This window comes from Crinia signifera, chromosome 19, assembly GCF_055691185.1.
Source record: "Crinia signifera chromosome 19, ASM5569118v1, whole genome shotgun sequence".
Lineage (NCBI taxonomy): Eukaryota > Metazoa > Chordata > Amphibia > Anura > Myobatrachidae > Crinia > Crinia signifera.
In genome coordinates, this window is record NC_139226.1 from 105325196 (window position 1) to 105346954 (window position 21759).

The 21759-nt window shown below is 44.5% G+C and overlaps 1 protein-coding gene across 3 annotated transcripts; it reads right to left on the minus strand.

The window, feature by feature from the left end:
- Positions 1 to 5464: 5464 nt before the first annotated feature.
- On the minus strand, positions 5465 to 18274 carry LOC146042824 (membrane-spanning 4-domains subfamily A member 4A-like). Of its 3 annotated transcripts, none has more exons than XM_083163081.1 (7): positions 17318 to 18274; positions 15693 to 15859; positions 14712 to 14843; positions 13633 to 13689; positions 10950 to 11126; positions 8176 to 8295; positions 5465 to 6590 (listed from the first exon to the last, which is right to left on the minus strand). In XM_083163081.1, exons 2-7 carry the CDS (start codon positions 15846 to 15848, stop codon positions 6492 to 6494), a joined length of 741 nt encoding a protein of 246 aa, XP_083019207.1. In that variant the 5' UTR covers positions 15849 to 15859; positions 17318 to 18274; the 3' UTR covers positions 5465 to 6491. The 3 variants fall into 3 exon arrangements, with proteins under 3 accessions (XP_083019207.1, XP_083019205.1, XP_083019206.1); XM_083163079.1 differs by having other exon boundaries at positions 17294 to 18273; XM_083163080.1 differs by having other exon boundaries at positions 15693 to 18274.
- Positions 18275 to 21759: the final 3485 nt, after the last annotated feature.

Consider the following 21759-nt stretch of genomic DNA (forward strand, 5'->3'; position numbering starts at 1 on the left):
CTAATCATTTCAGATCCGGTATTTTGAAACGGTATTTAAAACGGTACATTATCGTTTTAGACCCATTTCACACTGCACATAAATACCGGGTCTCAAGCAGGTTTGCAGTGTGAAAGCAGGACAGACATTAGCTATAAGACAGCGTAGTGCATATGTAATGAGCCGCACATAACATATGCGCATATGTAATGAGCGCAGTGCATATGAATGAGTCACTCATTACATATGTGCATATGTAATGATCGGCTCATTACATATGCACTGCGCTCATTGCATATCCACATATGTAATGAGCGTCTCATTACATACGCACTGCGCTCTCATAGCTACTGCCTGAGTCCTATATACCGGTTCATAGCCATTCACACTGCATAAAAAAACGGCTCTGAATCGTGTAGGACTCTGCTTTTTACCCGTTTGCAAATACCTGTTATTTGTAACTGGTAATTGCAGACTGGCGCTTTCACACTGCAGCTCTAACCATTTTAAAAGGCAAAAAAAAAATCAGTAATATACCGGTTAAGTGATTCTCTGGTCACAAGCCGTCCAGCCTCAGAGAGAGTACTTTGCAGCCAGGTAAGAGAACATGGTCCACTGCAAAGCCAAGAATGGGTCTCTCAAGTGTGTTTGGGGGACAGACAGATGGTCTCCCAAACACACAGCTCTGTTCCAGGTTTTCAGAGCCCCAGGTGGAAAGAGGGCTGATTGCAATAGAAAGGATTTAAGCCTTGTTCTGTTTGCTGCTAGTTGCGCTGATGCCTAGTAGGAGCCAGTTAGTAGGCCTAAGTATTGTAGCGCCAGGGACTTGCACTGCCTGTGCCCGGAAGCACTGAGCCACCATGTGCATGGAGCGCTGCATGAAAAAATAGACTGCTTTAATTGTATGAAGCTTTATTTGGTGTAAAGTGGATTTGTGGCTTGTATGAGATTAAACACATCCACAAATACTGAAAACTGCCTGCTGTGTCCTATCTGTATGGCGAACCTGTTACAAATGCCATATAGAAAATAGTTTTGCAAATATTAGTCACTCATTCACATTAGTCTCTATCTCAGTGGAGCCAGAGAAATCCCACAATTATGCAATGAGAACATGCAAACCCAAAACAGATAGGCTCCTGGTCCATAGCATCATTGCTGTGAGACCCAGGGCCGGTGCGAGGCACCGGAGCTCCCTAGATGGGGGGCCCGCCAGTGCTCACCCTCTCCACCGCAGCCGTCACTTCGCTCCGGGGGGGGGGGGGGGGGGGATGTTGCCGGAGATGCTGCAACTGGTTACAGATGCGGCGAGAGCCGCAGCTCCAGCCGGGCTCCAGGGAGGTCAATTCCCGGGGGGGGGGGGGGGGGGGAAGAGTGATCCACTGGGGGGTGGTTACAGATACGGCTGCCACTTCACTTGGGGTGGGGGGCGATTTTTAAAGAGATGCCGCAGGGGGGATGTTGCCGGTTACAGATGCGGCAATAACAGCCGCAGCTCTGGCCAGGCTCCAGGGGGATCACTCACCTGCTCCAGTTCCAGCTGCTTTCTTCTTTCTTCTTGCTCTCCTTCTTGCTCTCCTCAGGCGCCGGCGGGAGCTCTGTTGCTGCTGCTTCTGTTGCTCACTACCGCCCTCCAGTGGCCAGCACCCTAGGCAAATGCCTAAAGCTGCCTAGTGGTGCCGCCGGTCCTGGTGAGACCGCAATACTAACCATTGTGCCACCATCTGCCGCTGCTCCTCTGCTGGTATCAGATTATAACTAGCACTAATTAATGAGCAACATATGCTGCTTTCCTAAATAGGTCCCATAATGTTATTACAGAACAGGACGTTTGCAGACTATGCAGCTGTTTTCCAAGGATGATTAGATATATTGTATTGTGCAATGCTTTGTAAATGTTGTTGGGCTCAGTAGTAAAGAGGAAGTGACACTTCCTGAAAATAAGCTTAAAAACGACCATGACTAATTAGAGTAGCGGTTTGGTTTCCAAAGAATCTGAACCCACTCAAACTTCCGGGATCTGAGGTGTTCTGAGCTTTAACTTGACAACTTCTAAATCAGGAACTGGACTGTGGGTAATCCTTCCAGCATATGCAGAGGGCGTGCTGCAAATTGTGGAAGGAGCCACCTCTTCCCGTACAGTGATGGGAAGGTCAGGCATCGCAACCACCAATCCTTGCACTCTCCTTGGGGATTTGTGATACCGTGTCTTTAGAAGGCTGAGTTGTTTGCTGTCTTTTTGCTGACAGCTTAACTCTCTTTACATTTCATGGGGGGGGAGAGGAGGATGAGGAGGAGGGCTGTGATCGTCGTGTGAAGCTGGACCACTAGTCAAGAACATAGGCCAGGGCCTTAGCCATTCCTTGACACTCAGTGTGATGAATGGCATATCAAGCATACGTTTCTCCTCCAAGGATTTAATAAAAAAAAATTCTTAAACGTACTCAACTTTAGGCATCGGCATTGGCAGACGACGTTGATGGCATTTCATGTTCTATGTCTTGACTAGTGGCACCAGCTTCAGCACTTGGAGGAAGTGGTTCTTGTACTATTGGAGCCTCCATATTTTGGTTCTCCATTATGTTTCTGGAGTACAGTCACACAGCAGCAGACACAGAAACATTGTAAAGGATTATTATTAAGGATGCAGGAATTTAAGTCCGTAACCCTTATTGTCCAAAAAAATTAGATTGATTATTTTGCAGCACCGGCGTGCACACAGGTGAGGTGAGACTTGTGTAGTACCCTGTCCCAGCTAACAGTCACACAGCACCACAGAGAAAAATTGAAAAGGATTATTATTAAGGATTCAGGAATTTAAGTCAGTAACCCTTATTGTCCAAAAAAATTAGATTGATTATTTTTTGCAGCACCGATTATTTATTTTGCAGCACCGGCGTGCACACAGGTGAGGTGAGACTTGTGTAGTGTAGTACTTTGTCCCAGCTTACAGTCACACAGCAGCAGACACAGACAAATTGAAAAGGATTATTATTAAGTCAGTAACCCTTATTGTAATTTTTTTTTACTATTTTGCAGCACCGGTTATTTATTTTGCAGCACCGGCATGCACACAGGTGAAGTGAGACTTGTAGTACACTGGCCTGTACCAGCTTACAGTCACACAGCAGCAGACACAGAAAAATAAAATTGAAAAGGATTATTATTAAGGATTCAGGAATTTAAGTCAGTAACCCTTATTGTCTGAAAAAATTAGATGATTTTTTGCAGCACTGATTATTTATTTTGCAGCATCGGCATGCACACGGGTGAGGTGAGACTTGTGTGGTGTAGTACCCTGTCCCAGCTTACAGTCACACAGCAGCAGAGACAAAGAAAAATTGAAACGGATTATTGAAACTACTACGCCACGCAGGTTGTAACTATCAGCAGTGTAGTAGTTACTACACCAGTTACTACACCAGGCAAGGTTGCGGTGGGGCGGGAAAGTGAACATGCGAGCGGGCGCCAGAGAAAACAGGCAGACATGCACACTGTTCAATCACATAGACTGGAGTAAACATGGTGCCCGCCCGGCCGTCCTTATATAGTGATAGTGTCCGGATCTTGCGAGCTCCGACAGCAGGATCTTGCGAGCTCCAGAAAGGCGCGCTCTGAGGCTGGGCGGGAATACCCAAACAGGCTTTTGAACAGGTTCGGATGGGGGGTGTTCGGGGGTCTCCGGATTCCCTGAATCCGAACGCGCTCATCTCTAGTATATGATATTATTGCAGATCTTCTTACTATTCAAATGGTTGCAGTTATAGCACCCCACGCTCCCAAAAATGACATACAACATATTTTACGTGGATTACATTTATCTTTATTACTTTTAATAGAAAAATCAAAACATAATATATCATTTGGATTTACATTAATTATTTATACAGCATGTACATGTATGCGGTGTCCCTGCCAAACCACACATGACCGTGGGGGTTACATGTATCAGATATTCTAGAGGATCAAGATGTTGCCCATAGCAACAAATAAGCTTATAGCTATTATTTTATGTAATGTACTAGATTAAGGATAGCTAGGAGGTCATTTGTTGCCATCGGCAACGGCTCCAGCTGTCCTCTTCTTTAGAAAGTTTGATACATCTGCCCTTTTAAACATTTATCAATGATTCTTTATATAGGGTATCTGTGTAAATATATAGGGTATGTGTGAATATATTTGGGTGTATATGATTGTTGGGCTCTACATTTGATAACAATCCATGGAAAGATTTTATACTTTATGTATGTTTATTACGTAAAAAATGTAAAGAGTAAAAATGGACTTAACAGTGTATTAGGATTTAGTGGATTCCAATAGAAGAGCAATGGGTTGCACAGTAGACTCCCAGTATATGCTATATAAGCTATAACAATCTCTAAGAACTAAGAGAACGTGGTCGCAGATTTACCTGTTAACTTCTCCAATAAGGGTCCTGCACATACCCCTAAAAAAGCCATTTAGGCAGCTAGGAAGTGTGAATACAGCGTCTCTCATACCATCATCCCAGTACATGTTGGCCGGTGGCCATCCTTATAGCCATACTGTAGTTTGGGGATGTCCTCTGAGCAGTCAAAAAAACATCAGTGGCACCCTGATTGCCATAATACCAACACATTAAGATAAGTCAGCTAACCCCACCCCTAACCCTCCCTCCAGCAGCCCATGAAACACTGAGCGTTCCCATGGGCGGTGCCCCCTCCCGCCTCCCACATTCCCGCCCGCACTATTAGGTGCGAGTGGGTTGTGCACCCTGCATTTGCACATGCGCAGAAATGCGTCTGTGCATGCGCAAATGTAAAACATCAGGCCCCCCGTGCGAACGCATGGGAGACCGAAGAAACTACAATAGCCCCCACAGTCTCATGTATGCTAAGCAGTGCAGTTCCCATCCCCCTGTGACCTCAGGGATTATGGCCTTTTAGATCTACAGTGTCTAGGTCTACAATCAAAAGGTCGACAACTAATGTTTGACAGATTCGAAAGGTTGACAGGGTCGAAAGGTCGACAAAGGTTGACAGTAGTTTTTCATGTTTTTTTGTTGCCTATATTGACATAGGTTGCCATGGACACTGTATATGTGTGCAGCACCCCCTCACATGGCAGCTGTGCTCGACATACTTCGGCACACTATCATCTAACTCTGTGCCCACATAGATGGCAAAGTATGAACAAGTAGTTTTTTTTACAAAAAATCATGAAAAACTCATGTCAACCTTTTCCATATTGACCTTTTGACCATGTATACCTTTTGACTGTCAAGCATTTCACTATTTCGACCTTTTGACTAAACCTTTTTGACCATGTTGACCTTTTGACTCGACCTTATGACCATGTTGACCTATTGACTGTCCACCAATCATTGTTGGCCATTTAATTGTCTACCCAGACACTGTAGAACTAATGCCTGGACATTGCCCACTGCAAAAAATTCAATTTTTGATCAAATGTCTTTTTGGTTAGGTAAGTGTATTGGGGGGGGGGGTATGGATGTACACGAGTGCAGGGTGTTATGTACACACATCTCAGAATAGTCAGTAACTTTGCCCCCACACTATTGACGCAACGACGGAACAGTTACAGTAGCCTGTTGTCCAACATTCCGTTACCATACAACACACCTATTTAGCCTAGGGTTACCACCTACCAGGATTACTCCAGACAGTCCGATAAAAAAGAAGGTCTGGAGGGGTGGTGTTCCCGAACTATACAATGTCCGGAAATAGGCAGCTCTTCAAGGTAAACTTATTTTATTATATTGCATCTGTAGCCCAAATGTATGCAATGGTACAGTCCATGAATATAGGCTTACTGGCCACCAGGGGGCACACAGACCGTATATACCACATGTCTTCAACCTGTGGCCCTCCAGATGTTGTAGAACTACATGTCCCAGCATGCCCTGACAGTTTTGGCATGCTCTCATAGGAAAAAATGGGGCAATGCATGTTGGAACATGTAGTTTCACAACATCTGGAGGGCCACAGGTTGAAGACCCATGGCATACAATTCATAACTATCAGAGCATGAGACAGTGCCGTAATGTGTATCATGTGCACAGTGCTGTGTATTTATTCTCAGAATGCTGGAACATAGATAACACTGGGATCCATCACTGTGACTGTACCAAAAAAAAGAAAAAGGATAACTCTTTTTGTTGGGGCACTGCTTTTGTTTAAATTAGTTCGTTTAAAATGTATTTTTATTGGTATGCATTCAAATGCAGCGCATCAACTCAGTGGAATAATATAAGTTGGTGCGAAGCTGCATTTTAATGCATACCAATAAAAATACATTTTAAACTAACTAATTAGAACAAAAGCAGTGCCCCACAAAAAGAGTTACGGTATCTTTTTTCTTTGGTACAGTGACTATTCATAACTCTAGGGAGCAGCAACAATTATACTGTAACACTGAAGTCTGAATATAATTACATGTTGGTTCAACATATGTAAAATATAATTTTCATCCTATGCAAGTCTCTTTCCCCTTCCCTTTTTCCTAATTATCCATCACTGTGACCTAAACTCTCCATCAGAAATACATGCAGTTGTAGGGACAGCGGATTGGCTGGGAGCATTTGTAGATGATGTGTGATACACAACAACAGACTGGAATAAACAAAAAGGTGAAATGTTAGGCATGGGCAATCCTCTATCTATATGCTGCAAGGAGAAAGCATCTACAAACATCCTACTGAGCTGACATGAGCTGTTTGGTGCCTCCCAAGGCTAATTAAGCTGGCCCAATTGAATTGGACAAACTACATCATGCATAAGGAATGTTGCTGCATATCATCCCATATTGAGTAAATATTTCATACTAGGGGCCCCATTTATCTAAGATACATAAGAAGCCCCCTCAGGGCCGGCGCTACCACTAGGCAGCTTTAGGCAGCTGCCTAGGGAGCCGGCCACTGGAGGGCGCCTCTTCAGCCCAACAATTAAAAGAGCAGCAGCATTCTAAAAACTGTCCCTGGTCCCTGCTGCTGGCGATGGCTGCCTAGCGCTGGTGGTGAGACACTGGTCCCAGAAGATGCCGCCTGCCCCTCACCATTGGCGTCAGTGGGGAACAGTGCCTCTGTGGCAGCAGCGCTACACAGTCAGCGGCTGCAGCAGGGACTAGGGACGGATCTCCCCGCCAGTCGCAGAAGAAGGAACCGCTGCACGGGTCCTGACCTGTGCAGTGGTGAGTGGCACCAGCGAGGTGAGTGTCACCTCCTATACCCCCCGCCACCCCCCAGCCCCGGGAAATGATGCCGGGCATCACCCCCCGCCCCAAAACGCAGCGGGTGGGGTGAGAGGGACAGAGATGGGAAAAAAGGAAGATGGGTGATGTGAGGATGGGTGGAGAATAAAGACAGGAATATGGGTGAAGTGAGGGGTGTGGATATGAAAACCGGTGGTAGTGTAAGGGTTGATGGAGGTGGGGGGAGTGAAAAGCTGGACAGAGATGAGAGATGTGGGGGGGGGGGGGGGGTTGTGAAGTGGGGGAAAGAGTTGAGCGACTGGTAGTGTAGGTGGGGGGGCAAAAAGAGAAACAGAAAGGCAGGAGGAAGGATGAGTGGGACAGAGATAAGACATGGTGGGAACCTTTCAATTCTGGGCACAATAATAAGCAACCCAGAACACCCCTTGTCTACATTGTTATTTACCCTGGACGCAAATTGTAATAACAAACATTCCTAAGACTTTACATACAGTACATGTATCCAGAAATGAACTTTAGACATTAAGGGCGGTATTCAAAGTCGGTGGCTATTTCCGACAGGGGGAATAGGGGCTGCCGTCTATTCAATGCTGTCATCTCCCAGCGCCGCCTCGGCCCCGCCTCCCGATGATGTCACCCACCTGGCTTTATGCCGGGTCAGGTGAAATGTGAAAGCGCTGGCAAGCTGGTTCGCAAGCCGGGTCCAAAATCTCGGGTGCGACCCGGCTAGCCAGGGTGAATGGGGTATTTATCTAATATCCATTAAAAAATGTTATTTTATTCTATGGATAGATGGCCACGCCTCCCACAATTAATCCACGCCCCCCTGAAAAGTACCTGGACCCGGCTAGGCTCTCATCTGCCCACATTTTATACGTAATGCTGGTGCCTACCTGACCTGATAGCTACCCTAATAGTAACTCCTATAACTAATTGGGTGGAGTGCTGAACCATTAGCTACTGTATAAAACGCTGAGTAACCCTTACCACTTCATTGTAGGATGTCCTGCATACAGTTTTGCACCCAAAAATCGATGTAGACAAGGCGATGCAGAACTCCAGTATAGTAAGAATGAATAGAATCGATACGATGCCTACGAGCAGAGGCTACAACAGAAAGAAATGAAAAACAGATTATTATATTATTATATAAATATAGTGTACCCCAACATTAACTAATGTTCCCCTGTATAATATAGACCAGCAAAATACAGTATATACCAGTTTCAGTTGTATTATCATTAATCCAGAGGCGCTATAAGAGAGGCGGTGGTCCAAGTGCTTATTGCTTATCATATGGTGGCCACTGTCCCAGTGATGCTAATAGGGTTTGGTGGAAAGCAGGACAAATGTGTGATGCTCATGTACTAAAGCCTTGGCAGGAGGGAGGTCTTGTGTCCTCAATGTTGTAATCGGACTGGTTACATCACGGGTGCTAAAAAGCATCTGCAATGTGCTGCCGATGGGTCCAAATCCAACTCATCTTACATGCTGCATGCCTGACCTCCAAATCTCCGCACATCGGATCAGATTGGAAGTCAGACACTTGCGATCTGGGCTGATTTCACCAGATTTTTCGGCCTGATACATCTATATGCCTTAAGTGTCCAGATCTTATCTGAGAGGCTACAATTTTATTGACTAGAAACTCGATGCCTCAATGAGTTTGGAACTTGGGTGCCTTTGACAAAATTTTGGGATATAATACAGAATCTATCTGATTCTGAACTGATTGCTATTATTCTAAATAATCTATTATAGTTTTCTAAAATATATTTCATATACTCCCCACAAATGATGTAACATTGCAGAAGAACCCGGCCCCAGCTCCGACATTGCTTGGGTAAGTACGGAGTTTTACCCGGAATGAGGTCAATTGGGCAATGGCTGTCCAATTGAGGTGTTGGCGGCATGCTTACTAAAGACATCTTGGAGCTTACTATAAGCGGATGGTAATGAGTCCTCTTTCCTTAATTCGCGTGGAACAGATGGATGCTACTGGCTGGAGGCAGTGCTTGAAGCAAAAAGGACTCCAAGCCAAGATTTGCAGGTGGGCCAGTCAAGGGCCCTTATTCTGATCGGTGCGGATATTCCCGCATTCTTACGGAGCGGTCCGCACGCCACGGTGTTTTGCCGCATGCGGCCATCGTCCGTAGAAACGCCCACGTGTCCTCCGCATTCGGACGGACTGACTCTTTAAGAACAGGGCGTGTTTACGGACGACATACAAACCATGCGTGTGCGGGAGAAACACTCCGATTCTGCACGGTATTACAGAGTATTACAGAGTTTGCTCGGAAATACCGCATCCGAACGGGAGCCAAGCGGTGCTACCGCCCGTAAGCGGAGTATTTACGCCAAACAACCCACTATTAAGTATCTTCTGCAATACATCACATGACCCACTTATTCAATTACCTATCCTCATAAAAAACTGCTTATTTGGAATTGGAATCAATTAGATTCCAATATATCCTTACAAGCATGCCTAACACATGCATTGCACACATTAACCCTTACAGCAATTGAAGTGCAATGGTTTCAATTAAAGCACTGACAAGCGTCCTATTAGTGAGTAATGCGTAAAGGAGTCGATTCTATTGGGTTCAGGTGTTAATGCTTGTAGTCATTAGGCGGTACGTTCGCCTACCGCATGAACGAGTGGTGTCCGCAAAGCAATAGTACACTTGTGGACACCGCACATTTCTGCCCTTTTTGATCGCGTGCATTCGGAGTGCTATCCGAATGTACGCCCCCCAACATAAGTGTACTCCCCCGTGTCCGCCCATGTTTCCGCCCCGTTTTGCCCACTTTGAAACTACGCCCATGTGACATTCCGCATGACGCCCATAATACGCCCATATTTCCCGACTGATTGCGGGGAACAGTTTTGTACGGGATTTGGCCGAACTGGTACGGAGTCAAGGCGTGGCACATGCGCGTTGCGTTCTCCACGCATGCGCAGACGCCGAAAAGACGCGATCCGAAAGTATGCGGTAAAGTCCGCGTCAATCAGAATAAGGGCCCATGTGTGGATTATGTCATTGGTAGCCAAGACATCATTTTCACAGTATCTACCCGTGCAGGGAGGGGAGCTGGGGGCTGCAAGCCAAAATGACAAAAATGGAGGGCCATGTCGCTAATACACTCCCCCTAGATCTGAGGACATGCCCGCTTTTCCTGTAGGCACCCCCTTTTTAGGGGGGAAGTATCAGACCAACCCTAAAGTTGGGAGGTATGCTATATTGAATTGAAACTACTTAACATTAGGCAGGGCTGGACTGGCCATCTGGCACTTCTAGCAAATGCCAGAGGGGCCGATGGCCAGGTGGGCCGATTTATTAATCCAGGGAGGTAGTACCACCTCCTGATGGGTGCACAGAGAGAGCCGCTGGACTCGCGGCTGGTTCTGCGGCTCTCTCTGTGCACTGATCGTGTCCAGAAGAGAGGGGGCATCACGTTCAGCTATTCCCTTCACATGTGCAAGCTGGGATCAGCAGCGCACGCACCCCGGCATGTGCACGTACACAACGTCACGTTGCGCTCGTGCACAAATGCCAGGTCCGGTTCCGTGGCTCAGTCTGTCCCTGAACATAGGGATGAGTTTCGGTGAAGATTATGTTGTTTGTCCTCCTTACTCCAGTTTACAAAAACATCTAAAAAAAAAATCCTCCGGTTACCTGAAATATATGACATAGCAAAAAAAATACAAAGATGTGACAAGTTATACTTTCTACCAACATGAAGCATATAGAAATTACCAGAGTCTGGAACTCCCCATCACAGGCTTGGCTTGACCAGTGATATGCACAGTACACAGTGTTAAATGTGTGGTAATAATATGATTGTGTTATGTGTGGGAAAAATAGACAATATATTATCACGGCTATAGCTGCTGTTATTGAGCTGATTATGTTTAGAACCAAGCTGGCGTTCACCTGGAACATAAAAGAAACATAAAAAGATTATTTAATATGATAAAATATATATTTTTAAGACCATTGCATTTCTTTTGTAATGTTTTATGTAAACAACTATAAAATAAGAGGAATGGGAACCAACCTGTAGCCAGGATGGACAAGCGTTTATAACATTAAAGATCACCTCAATATATGGACACAAGTAATGAGTCACACAGATCAATCCTGCACTTTCCATGGTTGTAATCAGCCACAGAACCTGTGTAATCCATGATTCCTTTCAAAGATCTGGTGCTAGTGTTCTACCACATGGTCGGTTAGAGATTACCCTATTTGTATATCCTAAAATAATAATCCCCCGGCGTCTTCCCCCCATGTAGCCCTATATCTCTCATCCATGGCCCACAATAATTCATTTAGCAATCATTTGACATTTACTCATTGTTGGTGCACAGTCACACTGGTGCTAAGCCATACCTCCCAATGTGACCCTCTTCAGGAGGGACAGAATGCTCTGTTCCTGGACTTCCCTCTTAAATTATGATTGCTAGCACCTGTGTTTTAACACCTTTCTTATTAGTTTAACAGTTCACACAGGTGACGGCCAGGGATTAAATTGAGGGGGGACGGGGTGGAACTGAGTTCCACCACCTCGAATGGTGAGGTGGAACATTTTAACCTCCACATTGGCCCTGCACAGTTATTCTCACAGAAAAGCATTCTAGTTTGTAGGGGGATGCCAAAAACCCTACCACTGGCCCTGTCTCTGCCTAATGGGGGGTGGAAAGGGGGTGTAATTAGTTGGCATAGACAAATGAGTTCCACCACCTCTGCATGACCACTTTATGCCCTGGTGACGGCAATCATAAATTAAGTCCAGGAGCAGAGTAGTGTCCCTCCTGCAAAGGGTTCAACTTCATGTTGGGAGGTATGACCATGGTTGCCTACCTGACCCTCTCCTTCAGGGAGAAAATGCTCTGTTCCTCTGTGCACACAGGGTTAATTCTGATCCTATGTTAGGAGTTCTGGGCTGCATTGCGGGCAGTTACATGCTCAGTCATACCCATGCTTGCCTACCTGACCCTCTCCTTCAGGGAGAAAATGCTCTGTTCCTGGACTTTCCTGGTAATGTATGATTGCCATCACCTGTGGGGAGCCAGGTAATTGATAAGAAAGGTGTTTCACCAAAGGTGATGGCAATCATACATTACCAGGGAAGTCCAGGAACAGAGCATTTTCTCCCTGATGGAGAGGGTCAGGTAGGCAACCATGGGTAGGACTGATCATGTAACTGCCCACAATGCAGCCCAGAACTCCTAATATAGGAGCAGAATTAACCCTTTGTGCACACTAGTGTTTTTTTTTACACTGTCTAGCACCTACATTGCAGGCCAGAGCTCCTAATTAATGTGCAGCATTTATCCCTTTATTTGTACACAGTTACACAGTACACACTGCTGCTCTCAAAAGTTGTGTGTGTTCAGGGCCCATCTGTGCCATTAACATCTAAGCACTTTGAGAGTCGCAGTGTGAAGTTTGTCTTTATTGTAAAATTGTGTCTTCAGGGCCAGACTTTGCCACTGAATTAATAATATAATTGTGAATCACAGTGTGAAGTTAATAAATATAAAATACTAATAATTTGAGGGGAAATTATTTTTAGTACCAAGCAATAATAATGCTCAGTAGTTGCAATTGCATTGCAATAATATTATGTGCTGTCATTTGATATGTATCGCAACCTGTAAAAAGAAGAGTAGGAGCAGCAACCAAGTACTAGAGCTTAGGCTGCTACCAGTCATGATAGTATTAAAATATATACTAAAATTGGTCCAGAAAGTTTAGTAAAGGGCACCTAAAATACAAATCTTTCACAATGTTAAAAAAGAGGTATCACATTAAAAACTGACAAATCAATAGCGCTAAATAAAAGAACACTAAGACTAAAGAACAAACTGTGTATTCACAAGTCCCTGCGGAGAATGTAAGGATGTCCATGTAAGCTATGTGTGAGTCTGACATTGCTTATACTGCACTTTGTACTTATATATAAAAAGCCTCCTTCCACTATTTCTACACCCTCTGCAAATGTGGGAATGAGCAGTACTAGTTAAAATGTTGATGATAACATATTAGAAATAAAGGATGCTAATGTTTTTAAGTACAAGAGGATAAGGAGAATATTTGTGTACTCTTCCTCAATTCCTCACCATAAAAACATTGTTGTATGCTTTGACCCCTTTCACATATAACAAACCTTGATGTTGTAAAGAGGTTTTATCACAACAATAGGGCTCCTCACCGTGTGATACCTTTGCCGCTATGGGCCAGATGTATCAAGCTTCAAAAAGTGATACAGTTGAGAGTGATTAAAAACCAGCCAATCAGCTCCTATCTGTCAAACATTTCAGGTAGGAGCTGATTGGCTGGTTGTTAATCACTCTCCACTTTATCACTTTTTGAAGGTTGATACATCTGGCCCTATATATCTTATCATTTAAATATAATAAGTACACGTTCTCACCTTTCCCACCATTGGTTTGTAAGAAGCAGCAACTGAGAGAGATCCCGAAATAACGCACTAAAATGAAAAAAGCTTATCTTAATATTTGTTACTTTTTTTTTTTTTTGATAACATGGATTATTTATTTTGCTCTTGAAATATTTGTTACTTAATAGAGCAATATCTACAATTATCATCTTTTTGCAATAAAATCAGCACTGGTTCTATAGAAACATCCAGAGGCGTCACTTACCCTAATGACACTCATGCGTCGTAGATGCATGGTGCAAAAGGGGGGCATGGCTTCATGGAGCAGGGGTATGGAGGAGGTGTGGCCTGACCCCTGTTTCATCACTCTGGGGTTCCAGGAGGTGATAGGCAGCCCATAATAAGAGCTGTGAGTGCAGTGCCAGCTCTTACTTTGCCATGTATAATGTTATAGAGCAGTTCCCGGGTACTAATTACCCGGGCCCGGGCTTGCTGGAGGGGCCCAATGGGGGCCCTGGTCCAACACCCCCCTCCTTAATGCATCCCATTAAGTTGGTGATTTCAGAAAAATGTGCAAATTTGGACGTTTCTTTAATAAAAATTGCAAAAACACAAACTCGCATCCCATTAAATGTCACCCATGATTTGTACAATTAAATGGCACAAAATTTACTAAGATGGGATGTTGCTATAGGCAACTAGTCAGGATCTGCTTATTATTTATTTGGCACCTTTTAGAAGATAAGAGAAAGCATCTGATTGGTTGCCCAAAGCAACATCCCATGTGAAATAGAACTCCCATCTGGTTCTTAGGGGGGAATTTGCTAAAGGTCGATTTTGATACATCCTGACCGATCAAATGGATGGAAATTGACCAAAATTAAAGTTATACTTCCAGGGCCAAAACACACATTTATTGAATTTTTAAAATATTTAAAAATTCAAATAAAAAATAACCTTTAACCAAATGTATGGTTCAGCCCCTGAAATGCAACATTGATCGACACCAGTTTATATATTTTAAATCTCATTCGACCATTAATTAATACATTTCCATGGCTCTTTACCAGGTATACATGTAGCATGAAATGCAAAAAAATAAATTTTCTTACCATCGTGCCAGTCCAATAAGGCGCACCACTATAAATCAATATACTGAAGAAAGAACACTGTCTCTCGTGGCATATTAAAGTCAGAACAATGCCTAGTACAATGTGAGTTATTCCTACAACTATCTGGGTCACCTAAAAAAAAGGAAACAAGATCTAGTCATCTCTCCAATTAGATAACAAATAAGGTTCTGGAAACTTCTAAAACAACTGGTGGCGTTGACTATAGCAACCAATAAGATTGTGTCTATCATTTCTATATTGCATTCTAGAAAATAAGAGACAGTCTGATTGGTTGCTATGGGAAACATCATCACTGTCTGTTTTAGAAGCTTCATTAAATATACCCACAACCTCCTCTAGCATCCCCAATAACTGTCTTCTGTACGTAGGTGGCCATTTTGTGATCAACATTTATAATGGCAGCAGGAGGAGCACCTGGCTGAGGTTGTGTCCAGACAATAGCTGCTGCAAACCCTTGGTGCCCACCCAGCACCTCCAAGTTACCACAGGGTCTGTGGTTGCTATTGCTCACCACTGTTATGACCTGACCGTAGATGGGGCCTGTACGGTCAGGCTTGGGATATTAGGTTCAATTTCCCAAGGGATTCACTTCACATTATGTGCATGCCAAGAAAACCTGAGTGGGCGGTACGAGAAGATGAGGGGCCAGCTTAATTACACCCCCATATTATGCTATGGGCCCCACTTTAGAGTGCTACTTCTATGCACATACCGAGTAAAGTTGATGAGAATGAACAAGTCAAATTCACCAAGTTAGATTAACATATAACAAGGTGAAACTGGTCAAAAAGAGTCCACCATTAAGGTGCATTTGGAGAATATACAACTCTTAGTAGTTTTTAAAAAATAAGCATACAAGGCCCAGAATCGCTGCCTGCATGAGCCAGACCATTGTCTCTGTGATACTGTAGATCTGTGTCTACTCCTGTCTGTTTTTCAAACAATAGTAAATGTACTCACCCCAAGAGGTTCAGGTTCGCCTTGGAAAAATTTAATCAGTGGTTTAGGTGTTGTGTTCTGAACATTCTTTTTTTGTATCTCCAGAGGTTCATTATTTTGTGGGCCACCTTGAGCTATAGTGACAAAGCCTCCACGTTCCGATTGAGGTGCAGACATGGTTCTTCTAGCTATGAGTGATAAGAAACAGACATATAACAAGAATGGGTCATTTTGTAGGTTGATTTGGAAACAAAAAAATGTTATTAAAAAAAATATATATTGATGAAATCACCATCCTACGTTTTTTTTAAAAAGAATGCAAACCGGGTGATTTAGTTTTGAAATCCGCACCTCAAAATAGGCATGGTGCCCATATACCGCATGCTGTTTATCTTATCTTGGCTGTCAGAATGGGGTCAAAAAATAAAGTTTAGTAAGGATTCTCTTCAGGTTACGAAAAGGCCGGCCATGACTCATGCCCATATTATTACTACAGATGGGTCAACAGTCAAAAGGTCCACAGGGTTTAAAGGTTGACAGGCAATAGGTCGACATGGTCAAAAAAGGTCGACATGTAATTTTTTACTAAATTTTCAGCCGACATGTGCCGACAGGCAGTATTTCATGCCCTACCATCCACTAGGGCATGGAGGGAGAATAAAATAGTGTGCCGAGCGCAGTGAGGCACCAACTTCGAAGCATGGCAAGTGCAGCGAGCCAAGCGAGGGGTCCATGTCCAGTCCAGTGTCCAGTGTCCATGTCGACCTGCGCCTGTCTTCCCCCGACATCGGCATTTAAATGCCGCAATCCGCGGTTCTAAGAGGAGGGGGCGGAGCTAAAATTGCACAATTGCGTCATTTTAGCCCCGCCCCCTCCACAGAGCTCTGTGAATTTGGCTATTTTGCCTCCTGGGGGCGGGGCTTCATGACACCACGCTTAAGCCCCGCCCCCAGAACTGCTGCTGAAAGTCTCCTCTCCGGGCTTCTCCCGGAGAGGAGAATCTAAAAGTCGGCAACACTGAGTAATAGGTTAATTCACAATGTCATTAAGTCTGCGACTGATTATGGGGAAGTAACAGAGTAGTTGCAGTGACAGCATCCTGTGCAGTCATAGAGCTACTCATAGGGCTGCCTGATTGTACATAATCTGTGGCTGTGACATCAGGATATATTGGTACAGCTGTTGCATACAAACTGCCAGCTGCAATTTTTTCTCTGTACATCACTGAATCAAACCATCTGGAGGAAATTTACTTAAGGTGCCCAAACACGGTGCGATGGTCGGATGAGTTTTGCGATCCCAGGCATCGCATATTGCAAGTCAAAAAACTATGTGCATGCAGCACTTATTGTACTGATCGCATTGCCTGTAGTGAAATCACACGCTGTCTTAGCGTATTTCCTGCGATTTGAACTAGATGAGATGCGATCAAGTACAAAACACATCGAGCGCACATAGCAACATCCTATGTGAAATAGAATTCCCATCTTATTAACCCCCCCCCCCCCTCAAACAGAGCATAGCACCGGACTGAGATGCACAAGTTCAGATGCTGAGTTTCCCTGTAAGTTACTTTCGCATCGCAGCTGCTACATTATCTGTCTCCCTATATGATATCTTACCGTATTGCAATATACAGATGGTACCTGGGTGTGTGGTTCCCTCTGAGTGTTACAGAGACGATTATACTGTCACATCCCCTGTCAGGACGTTCCCTGAATATGTGTGGTTGTTTACAGAGATAGAAGAATGTCATGACGCTTTGTACAGGGAGGAGTCCAGTCCCGTTTTCATGGATTTCTCTGGGCCTGCAGCCAGCACTAACCACATTGTTCGAATCTATCCCATGGGAAATGCAGTGTAATCTATCTGTAAGGAGGTATGTGTGGACCCCTGATTTGTGGCCTCATTCAGAACTGAATGCAAACATGATTATTCTATTGATACAACTGAGGCGCACTGCGCATGTGACCGCGATGGTATTGCCACAGTAGTTACAGAGAGGATGTATTTGCAGAGTCATACCTCCCAACTATCCAGTTTTTCACAAGACAGTCCCTTTTTTGGGGGACTGTCCCGCGTCCCACCCAGGGGCTGGCAGTATCCACAGTGGGGGGGGGGGGGGGTTTGTTAAGAGTCTCCCCTGCTACTCTACAGCGTCTATTCACTGAAACAGAGGGTGAAATGGGGGAGTGGGGCGATTGTAGGACACTACCCCTATTTCCATGCAAACACCTTTGGTGCATGTATATGAGGCTCTCAGAGTGCTGGTCATACCCCCTATAAAAGGGTTGCCAACCCTCCCGGAATGGCCGGGAGGATTCCAAAAATCGGGTCCCCCTCCCGGCCCCCCGGAAAGGTGGGCCACCCTCCCGGATTCCGGCGGTCCCCCTTCAGCCCCTAACGTCCCTGGTTGTAGAAGCTTTAAATTGCCGCGATTCACGGCTTTTCGGTGGAAGGGGGCGGGGCTAAATATGCTAATCAGTCATATTTAGCCCCGCCCCTCGTCGGAGACCCGCATATTGCGGTATTTGCATTACTGGGGGCAGGGACTGATGATGCATGCATAGAAAAGTGTTTTTCCAAGAGCGCCACCAGTAGTTGTCTTTCACCAATATTTAGATAACAAGTAAAGAACTTTCCTTGAATTCTATACTATGAATCCTCTCCAAGTATATGGCTTTAAATCTGAAATAACTTAAAAAAAAGAGATAATAGTGCAACATTGTTATAGGCACCAAAAATTTATAATAGTTTTATTGGTCCACTCACATTTTCTATAATAAAATAGAGCATGTAAATCCACTCCAAAATGGATAACTGGAAAATTTCTACTCTTAAATAGGATCCTCAAATGCAGGATACTAAAAGAATCTCAAAACAAATGAACATAGTGCAATACTGTATGCAAATAAAAACAAATTAAAAACAAATAAAAGATTGTTTTGAGATTCTTTTAGTATCCTGCATTTGAGGATCCTATTTAAGAGAAGAAATTTTCCAGTTATCCATTTTGGAGTGGATTTACATGCTCTATTTTATTATAGAAAATGTGAGTGGACCAATAAAACTATTATAAAATTTTGGTGCCTATAACAATGTTGCACTATTATCTCTTTTTTTGAAGATTTAAAGCCATATACTTGGAGAGGATTCATAGTATAGAATTCAAGGAAAGTTCTTTACTTGTTATCTAAATATTGGTGAAAGACAACTACTGGTGGCGCTCTTGGAAAAACACTTTTCTATGCATGCACTATTAACTTTCTTTGGAGTGTTTTGGTGAAACCTCCTCGTGTTGAGTACAGCAGCCAAAGTCTTCCAAATTTTCTTGTGCAGAGAAAAAAACAGGACTTTTGTTGCATTTGTATCTCAGGGACTGATGATGTCTCCATCAGTCCCCGCCCCCAGAAGTGATGCTGACAGTCTCCTGTCCGGGCTTCTCCCGGAGAGGAAGATATATAGAAATATGATACAGCGCTCGGGTATTTACTGAATTTATTACAATATTAAAAGAGATGAAATACACATAATAAACAATACATTACATATGAGAATTCTCAAAAATGAAAAAAAAAATGAAAAAATGATGATAAAAATGTATTTAAAAAAAGGATAATTTCCAGCTAGCAATCAATGATGGGGCCAAAAATGGATAATTTGAGTCCAAATCAACACCAGGATGTATAGTTACCATGTATTATGAATGACCTTAATAGGAGTGGGTTTTCAGAGTCCCGGAGATTTCCCAGTGTTGGATTCCTGAATCTCTCACGAATGGTGAAATAATGAGGCAGTCCTTAAGGTACGGCTGGTACCAAATGTATTGGCTGCAGATTCCAGGGGATCCAAAGAGGTGGATACAGCAAAACTGGTCCGGGTATGGTGTCCTCTGAGATTCCAAGGATTTGAAATGGAGCTGGGTGTGAGATGGATGGCTCTCCATTAGAGTGCTAGAGCAGGATGTGATGGCTCAACGCGTTTCAGCGTGATCACACGCCTTCATCAGGACCAGTTTTGCTGTATCCGCCACTTTGGATCCCCTGGAATCTGCAGCCAATACATTTGGTACCAGCCGTACCTTAAGGACTGCCTCATTATTTCACCAATCGTGAGAGATTCGGGAATCCACCACTGGGAAATCTCCGGGACTCTGAAAACCCACTCCTATTAAGGTCATTCATAATACATGTTAACTATACATCCTGGTGTTGATTTGGACTAAAATTATCCATTTTTGGCCCAATCATTGATTGCTAGCTGGAAATTATCCTTTTTTAAATACATTTTTATCAACATTTTTTCATTTTTTTCATTTTTGAGAATTCTCATATGTAATGTATTGTTTATTATGGTACTTGTGAGTTATCCGGGCTGCCGATATTTTCATCGCGCCCGAAATCGGGGGCATCGCGTCGGTCGTGGCCGTTATAAGGAGCCGCGACGCGATGCCCACGATTTCCCATAGACATTAATGTTAAAAGACGCGATGGACCCGATTTCCGACACGATTTCTCATAGACAGTAATGTTAAAAGACGCGATGGACCCGATTTCCCATAGACAGCAATGTTAAAATAAAATTACAAGGTGAAATTGGCCAATATGTTTTTAAAAAATATGTTTCATGGCCCCCCACCACCGTTAACGCCACCCCGCTATTGACGCCAACCCGAAGCGTGGCGAGCGCAGCGAGCCCGCGAGGGGCAGCGGTACTTGTCCTCCGACCTTTTCATGCCCTACTATCCACTAGGGCGTGGAGTGAGAATAGAATAGTGTGGCGAGCGCAGCGAGCCACCGAGCCCGAAGCGTGGCGAGCGCAGCGAGCCCCGCGAGGGGACGCGGACACCTTCACAGGTATCCGCGTTCCCTCGCGGGGCTCGCTGCGCTCGCCACGCTTCGGGCTCGGTGGCTCGCTGCGCTCGCCACACTATTCTATTCTCACTCCACGCCCTAGTGAATAGTAGGGCATGAAAAGGTCGGAGGACAAGTACCGCCGCCCCTCGTGGGCTCGCTGCGCTCGCCACGCTTCGGGTTGGCGTCAATAGCGGGGTGGCGTTAACGGTGGTGGGGGGCCATGAAACATATTTTTTAAAAACATATTGGCCAATTTCACCTTGTAATTTTATTTTAACATTGCTGTCTATGGGAAATCGGGTCCATCGCGTCTTTTAACATTACTGTCTATGGGAAATCGTGGGCATCGCGTCGCGGCCCCTTATAACGGCCACGACCGACGCGATGCCCCCGAAATCATGTCTTTTAACATTACTGTCTATGGGAAATCGGGGGCATCGCGTCGCGGCCCCTTATAACGGCCACGACCGACGCGATGCCCCCGATTTGGAGCTAAATCGTGGGCATCGCGTCGGTCGGGTGTCCTTAAGTTAACCAAACTTAAGGACAAAATCGGCAGCCCGGATAACTCACATGTACCTTTATTATTTGTATTTCATCTCTTTTAATATTGTAATAAATTCAGTTATTACCCGAGCGCTTTATCATATTTCTATATATCTTACTCTTGCACTTTTGGGAGCCTTACACCCTCCCGATACAGCAGCTATAGTTACACTGGTGGTTCCCTTCTTCTTATACTATTCTCCCGGAGAGGAGACTGTGAAAGTCGGCAAACCTGTCCTATAGTGATTGACAGTAGGAGATGTGGCTCACAATAGCATTATCCCCCCTGTGAAGCCATTCCCCCTTTTGGTGATATCACAACCCCTTTTGGAGCCGGTGGCCTAATTATTTCACCAGGACAATCATTGGGGGGCATACACTCAGCTTCCTACATGTTACAGGCTGCATTTGAGGCATAGTTGCCTACCCTCCTGCATTCTGCAGGAGACTCCCAGAGACTCCCTCTCTCCCTCATTAGTCTAGCAATCTCCCTCATTTCACTTAGCCCACATTGCACTGTTACTTTATAGTTACCTTCCCTCCTGCATTCTGCAGAAGACTCCCTGACATAGAAGCAATCTCCCTCATTAGTCTAGTAATCTCCCTCATTTCACCGAGCCCACATTACACTGTTACATTATAGTTAACCTCCCTCCTGCATTCTGCAGGAGACTCCCTGAAATAAC